The 7,817-nt window shown below is 36.2% G+C and overlaps 1 protein-coding gene across 1 annotated transcript in view; it reads left to right on the forward strand.

Moving 5' to 3' along the window:
- LOC103461830 (heat shock 70 kDa protein 12A-like) overlaps nt 1–7,817 on the forward strand; it is a 15,441-nt gene that overhangs the window by 4,652 nt on the left and 2,972 nt on the right. The window contains exons 2-6 of the mRNA XM_017308733.1: nt 163–261; nt 1,787–2,107; nt 2,623–2,906; nt 4,166–4,387; nt 4,458–4,629. Of these exons, the coding sequence (XP_017164222.1) occupies nt 163–261; nt 1,787–2,107; nt 2,623–2,906; nt 4,166–4,387; nt 4,458–4,629 (1,098 nt within the window). The remainder of the gene's footprint in view (nt 1–162; nt 262–1,786; nt 2,108–2,622; nt 2,907–4,165; nt 4,388–4,457; nt 4,630–7,817) is intronic.

The following is a 7,817-nucleotide window of genomic DNA, read 5'->3' on the forward strand; positions in this document are numbered from 1 at the left end:
CAACTACAAAGGTATCTGCCCCGGCCACCAACCAGCGGTGTCCTTCTGACTTCATCTGGTGCTCAGAGTGGGGAGGGTTGAAAACCATCCACCTCAAAAAGAAACAAATGTTCTCAGAATAGAAAAATRTCTAAACTCTAACTGGTCTTTGTTTTTCCATAGAGATTTTTCCAACTTGGGCCAGAATTTTCCTGGTTCTGCTGATTCTACTTCCTGTTTCTGGAGGCCTTTTATTTCATTTCCGACATTATTTCATGTCAGGTGAGTTCCTCTGACATCAATATCAATATCATGTTGAATTTTTCAGAGTTTTCCTGAGACAGATTGTGAACATTTCAGACTATGAAGCCTGTATTGATACAGAAGCTTCATAGTCGTGGTTTCATTGCTGCCATTTACTTATGGATTGGATTCCCTAAAACGCTGAATTTTCCTGGTTTCTATGGTCGGGAACTGAACCCACATGAACCCAACTCAATATACGTTTGTGGGTGAATGAGAATATAAATRATCTACAAGTTTATAATGGAAAGTACTGCATTACTCCACAAAATGGCGGAATTATCCGTCTTGTTATGAAGATAAATAAATMATGGCGTCCCTCCTCCCATCAACAGTCTCCAGGTTCACCTGGGTTTTTCTGAGCYAAAATGRAAAAACTGATTGTAAAAACTTGTAACAGTTTCCACATTGCTTTGATTTATGGCATTTTGTTTCACTATAACTATAATCCCRCTGATCATAATCCTGCTGTTGAAGACCAAAATTAGCAGAAATTCTAAATTGGAAACATTTATTACGGATGTCCAGATCAAGWTTTTTGCCGCCAAATCAAAGTCTTTATTTTGAGTTGTGGCYGATACCGAGTCGCAATATGATACTTCAAAAAATACATTTAAAAAMTAAAGAACAAAGAAACAGATCCAGAATAAAWATACATTTATAGGCGATTCTATAATCGTCTATAAATGAGATTTAACGCTCAATTCTGAAATTACATAATGTCCAATCACATGGTATATAAAACATTAAAATTACAGATACATTTTTCATTGTTTTTTTTTTATTTTCTCTACATTGCACATCATAAAATGATTTAAGCTGCTGCTGTTTCTGGCAAAAGAAATGCAAATGTCTGATTAGTTAACTTCAGCTTCAGAGCAGAAACGTTTCTATGGTTCTAGTGAAAGAATCACTGAGTGATTTATGTCTGTAAGGTTGATGCACTGCAGCACAAAACCTTCAAATGCAATGATTAAATCATTACTAATGATTAAAGACTTGAATGTAAGACTTTTCTAACATCAACCTCAGCCTTGTGGGGTCGATGAAGTTCCATAAAAGGACAAACTGAAATTCCCAGATCCAGAGTTCTGATGAGTTTCTGTCTGTCCTGCTGAATATTCCTGTTGTTTCATCCACTAAACATAAATCAAACCCACATTACAGGATGATGACATGAAGCCATTGAAACTTTTCTCTACTTTGGATTCATCAGTCAACTGTTTTTATCGCAGTCAGTGAGAAACAACAGTGATGTGGTTTATCTGGTGGTTAAAAAGCAGAAATATATTCATGTGGATGATAGTGGATCTTTTCTTCTGAGAGTCTTTGAGAGGACGTTTAGATCACATGGATCCTCTGTCAGCATCTGGTCACTAAATCCTGAGCTCCACTTTGTGACTGAGGTGTTTTTCTCCTGGATYATCACTGAGGCTCCATCACTRTGAACATCAWCATCATCAGTTCTGCTGCTGTCAGTGCAGCTCATCTGTTTGTTTCTCAGTCTACAGGGTGGAGGTGGATTCAGGAGAGGAGTCTGTTCTGCTGCCATTTAAAACTGCAGCCTGTCTGCCTGGAGAAGTCAGAGTGAGGTGGAAACACAACAATAGCAGGATGGCCTACATTAATGACAGGAACTTAGATTGTTATCAACACTGGCTTTATAAAGGCAGGACGGAGATTAAAGAGAAATCAAAATTTGGAGACTTCAGTTTGATCCTGAAGAAACCAACATACAAAGACACAGGAACCTACAGCTGCTACATCTACAAAGGCCAATCAGATGAAATCCTGACCATGAAGCAGGTGCTGCTGAAGGTCAAAGGTCAGTACTGTAAAGATAGGCTACATTTGATCTCTGTTAATATCTCCATTAAAGAATAATGAGGATAAATGTTACAGAAATATAATCTATAATAAAAAAGAAAATGATGTAATAAATAATGGCAAGACTATTCACAACAGATGTTATGAAATAAAAGTAAATTCCTGGGTTTTATTTAAAATGATTAAATATTTAGACAATCAGCTTCCATCCTTTCATCCATCTGTTGTTCCTTCCAACTTATCCATTCAGGATGACTTTGAGGTTTTGGTTCCTATAACCAGTAAGGAGGGAATCCACATAAACTGGTCACCAGTTCATCACAGGAGAGGTGGAACCAGAATAATCTGTATAAAATGACTAAACTTTAATGTTTCAGTTTAGTTTCTGACCAAAGGGATACAATTATAAACATATACAAACAATTATTTGTGTTTGTGGATTTATTTCAGTAACTTGTTATAAAATTATAACTGATTTTTATTCATATTCTAACTTTCTCCTCCTCCATCCAGCTGGATCCGACTCTCTCATCATATCCATAGACTTTGGTTTAGGATTCAGTGGCTACAGCTTCAATGTTAAACCCAGACAGGAAGGAGGTGAGACCCACATAAAGAGATGGAGTAATGGACTTGGACTAGACACCCCAAAGACTCCAACCTGCATCCTGTTTGATGAACATAAAGAATTTATGAAGTTTGGTTATGAAGCTAAAACAGCATTTAATAATATGAGAGGAGGAGAAGCTAAGAAACATTATTTCTTTGAAGACTTCAAGTGGGATGTCCTTCTCATAGTAAGTAAAAGTAAAGATCTACAAATAAATCTTCTCTTGGATTCTATCATGTTTCCTATGAACACACCAGCCGTCTCATTTTGAAACTGAGTCAATATTTGAATCTAACATATTTAAACTGAACTCGGTTCCCTTCACAGTTTTCCACCTGCTGTCATGTAGACAGGTCTYATCACTGGGTCTCTATAATCAYAATAATATCTCTTTCAWTCAGGTTGTAGTCTAGCAGATYTGTTTTGCACTGGTGTCATTTATTCATCAGTAATCTGACAGGAAGGGGAAATACAAGCAGCAAACTCACTATGGCTGTATCTATGTCTATAGCCTGTAGGGGGCGCCACTGCACCATGCGACGCCATTAGTCTGATAGTTTCTGAACTTTTGCTCCACAGCATTTTAGAAAAAGCAGAACTTATACCTAGAGTCTCATTTTTCAAAAAAAAAAAATCCCTAGGAATCATACTAAATGTGTAAATTTTTGCATTTATAAAACCAAAATTTTAATCTTGATTTATWAAACCATTTACATCCAGAGAGAAATTCCAGCTTTATAAATCACAGCTGCACCTCCATGTTTCCATACAAGGTTCCTCCTCAGGTTCTGCTCTCTACTCTCCCATATTCAATCATAAAGGTCAATGCAAATTACCTCATGAATAATGAGGTTTGTTAAAAAGCATCAACTGATTCAGACGAGGTCTTGAGTGAAAATCTGTTCCTCTGTCGGGAGCGTTCACTGCAGCCAGAGAAGAAGATCCCACCATTTTCACAGCTTCTGACTGATTTCTTGGTAAAATAACTCATATAATCATGTCAAGGTTGTAACTTTCACTTTTATTGKCAGCTGCTGTTAAAAAACAACAATAACAAAATTGTAAAATAAATAAATACATGAGGTTTCATGTGGAGGTTTTCTTACACAGTTTAGTGTTTTTTGAATCTCCAAGAGAATCTGTCCTTTTCCACTTTTTGTCACTTAAGCCTGACAAATAAAAATCAGTCACAAATTATTTAAATTAAAATTGAACTGTAAAACCATCTAAAACAGTTAAAATTAAATAAGCACAGAATCTACATCTGATTAGTTTGTGAACCAGTAAAATCTGTTATTTCATCTTTAAATCAAACTATTGTTCAGCTCATTAAAGGAATAMGTTTCTGCTTGAACTGACTTTGAGACTACAGTAGTTCATCATGAGTAGATCTGACAAACTAGCCTGGATTTGAACACAAACTAACAGACTGAAACCTGTTGACAGGACGGCTGGTCAGAGGGAATCTACACAGACAACGRGAAGWGGATGTTGATCCTGAWGGTTTTTACTGAAGTTCTGAGATTCCTGAAGGWCGATGCTCTGAAAACCATCAGGTCTCATCCAGAAGGTGGAGAGTTCACAGCTGATGACTTCACCTGGGTGCTGACTGTTCCTGAAACCTTGRAGGATTTTCGTAAACAGTTCATGACTGAAGCTGCAGTTCAGGTAACATCATGTTTTAAAGCCATCATCTCTGAAATGTTCATCAGAATCAGACTTCTGGTTTCTCCTCCAGGCTGGTCTTGTAACAGACGCCACTAAAGACAAACTGATGTTTGTTCTGSAGTCAGAAGCAGCTTTGACCTGGTGTTTGAAGCTWMAACCTGRTGGTTYCATCACACAGAACCACAGCAGAGACTCACAGGATCAACCTGCAGGAGCAGCAGAACCTGATACCAGCTGTAACGGTACTGAGTGGATCTGTAACGTCTGGCAGACAAACATTCAGGTTTTAGTCTGTTTTATAKGATATGTGTGATATATGAATGGATTCTCTAGATTATCTGTTTGGACTAATTGTATTGAAGCAAGTTATGTAAAAGTATTTGATTCTTGAGAAAAGGGACAAAATGGGTTTAAATTTTCTCAATTTTCTTTTTATTATTCCTCAAGCTTATGTATTCAAATGTGACAAATAATGTTTTGGAAAGGTAAAGATGCTAAGGTGCAGGCTCCCAGTTGCAACATTTGTTTTAAATTACATTTTTAATGGACCTGACCCAGAACTTTGTCATCACCATCTGACAAAATAAATATAAAATAATTTTTTAATGAGTCATAAAACTTCACTAAATGCTGGAGCAGCTTTTCTTTTCTCAAGAAACTTTCTTCCGGTTTCTATTGAAACTGAAGATGTTGAAACTGGAAGATTGTTAAAAGTTAATGTTAAGTATGAAAATATACAGTTTATTTTATTGAATGTATATGCTCCTCTGAATCCAAGTGAACGTTGTGTGTTTTATATCATTTCGCCTTAAATGAGCTAAATTTTTTACTTATTAACCATGTTTTGTATATTCAATGGACTAAGTCAATGACAGACAACATGCTAGTGATGCCAAATATGCTACTGATAGCAATCATGCTAAAATTAGCATTTTGGCTAATTTCACCTTATGCATTATTTTAACAAAATCAATGGTGCAAGTACAGCTTCATGTTTTAGACTTTCCACTGGTTTTTGACTACAATTTAGCTCAGCTTAGCATTGCCTGTGGAGTTTTATAAATGGTGTTGGCCTGTGCTGGCTGAAGRTCTGTTGGAAGTCCTCAATAACAGTGTGGCAAGGGGAATGTTACCCCTTAGCTGTCGCAGAGCTGTGCTGACTCTTCTCCCTAAGAAGGGTGATCTGTATGAAATAAGGAACTGGAGGCCTATCAGTCTGTTGGGTACTGATTACAAGATCTTCTCTAAAGTGTTGGTGTCCAGATTGAGAAAAGTGATTGATCAAGTTATACATGTCGATCAGTCCTACTGCATCCCTGGCAGATCAATCAGAGATAATATAACATTAATTTGAGACTATTTGATGTCTCTAATTTATTGGGTTTAAACTTTGGTCTGATTTCTATTGACCAAGAAAAGGCATTTGATCGAGTGGAGCACCAATATTTATGGAATAGTTTGAGAGCTTTTGGTTTCTCCTCTGGTTTCATTGTCATGATTAAAACCCTCTATTGTGACATTGAAAGTGTATTGAAAGTCAATGGTGGTTTAAGTGCAGCTTTTAATGTAAAGCGAGGTATTCGCCAAGGTTGTGCAATGTCAGGAATGTTGTATTCGTTGAGTATTGAACCTTTGTTGTGTCAAACCAGGAAAAGGTTGCAGGGGGTAAAGTTGAATGAAGTTTCTTTACCTTTTCAACCTTTTCAACTTTCTGCATATGCAGACGATATTATTGTGGCAATCATAGAAGAGTCAGATGTTTTTACTTTAACTAAAATTATTGAGTGTTTTGCCAACATTTCTTCATCCAAAGTTAATTGGAGCAAAAGTAAAGCTTTGCTAGTTGGTAAGTGAACAAAACAAGTACCTAAATCACCTGGTGAGTTAAAGTGGCTGAAAAATGGTTTTAAATATTTGGGTGTTTACTTGGGGGATCAAATAGAGGTAATGAAACATTGGGAAGGTTTTATTGAACTGATGGAGGGTAGGTTAAAGAAAAGGCACTGGCTTTTTCCACGATTGTCTTACAGGGGCCGAACACTAATTATTAATAATCTGGCTGCTTCAACTTTGTGGCATCGTTTATCTGTTTTGGAGCCTCCACCAGGTTTTCTGGTAAAACTACAGACTATCATTTTAAATTTCTTTTGGGACAGATTACATTGGGTCCCTCAGAGTGTTTTGTTTTCACCAAATGAAGAAGGAGGGCAAGGTTTGATTCATTCAGAAAGTAGGAAAGCAGCCTTCAGGTTACAGTTTGTGCTGAGTTTTTTGTATGATGATCAAAATGTTTTGTGGAAACAAGTTACAGAATGTTTTTTTTAAAGTTGGTAATTTAGGTTTTGGTAAAACTTTTATTGTTGATATTTCAAAATATAGTGTAAAGTGTTTGTCATCTTTTTATGTTGGTGTGTTAAAATCTTGGAGCCTCATGGAAACAAAGAGAGTTGGAACATCCACATCTTTAAACTGGTTATTGTTGGAACCTGTCCTCCAGGATCTCGTTTGGGTTCAGCTTGTTACAACATGGTGATGATTTCTGAACTGTTGATGAGAAAAGGGGTGGTTACATAGAAACATCTGCTCAAACTTGTTGGAACTGAAATGGATGATGTTGCTTCGTTGGCCCAAAGATTAGAGATTCACTCTTTAAGAACTGTCGGAATGATGCTGACAATGTTTAAGCAAATGTTGTCAGAAGAAGACAAAAGACTCATAAAGGGTTTGATGGACTTCTAGCACCGGATGAAGCAGATCCTTTCTTTAAGCTGTGTTTTAAAGCACAATTATAAGACTTTGAATGTCCTGGACATTTTTTAGAGAAAGGAAAAAATGAATGTAAACTTTTTGATTCTGTGAGTGGAAAGGTAATATATATGAAATGTGTTAAGGCTTCGAACAAAGTAAAGCTAAAAGATAAAAAAATTCTCCTTGGAGAGATTTTTTTAAAGTTGGTCTTGAGGTGAAACCTGTTTGGGGGTCACTTTATAAGCCACCATTGACTAGAAATGTTGGTGATTTACAATGGATAATTTTTCATGGTGTCATTGTAGTTAATGCTTTTGTTTCTATTATTAATCCTGCTGTTCCAGATAAATGTCCCTTTTGTTTATTAAGAGAAACTATCTTTCATTGTTTTGTACAATGTTTCAGAATAATGGATTTATTTACTTTACTAAGACATTTGGAAATTATTTGGAGAAAGTTTCACAGACCAGTCTTTTGGTTTTTTATATGGCAAAGGAAAGAAGTTTAGACGATTGTTAATTTTTTTTCTTGTCGAGCAAAGCTTGCAATTTATTTGAGTAGAAAATTTAAAATCAATAATGGATACTGATTGTGTAAATCTCTTTAAGGGTTTAGTTAGAGCAAGAGTTAGCTGCAGTAGCATCTTAACTGCAGCAGCATCTTAACTGCAGTATCTTAACTG

This window comes from Poecilia reticulata, linkage group LG2 (genome assembly GCF_000633615.1).
Source record: "Poecilia reticulata strain Guanapo linkage group LG2, Guppy_female_1.0+MT, whole genome shotgun sequence".
NCBI classification, from domain to species: Eukaryota; Metazoa; Chordata; class Actinopteri; order Cyprinodontiformes; family Poeciliidae; genus Poecilia; species Poecilia reticulata.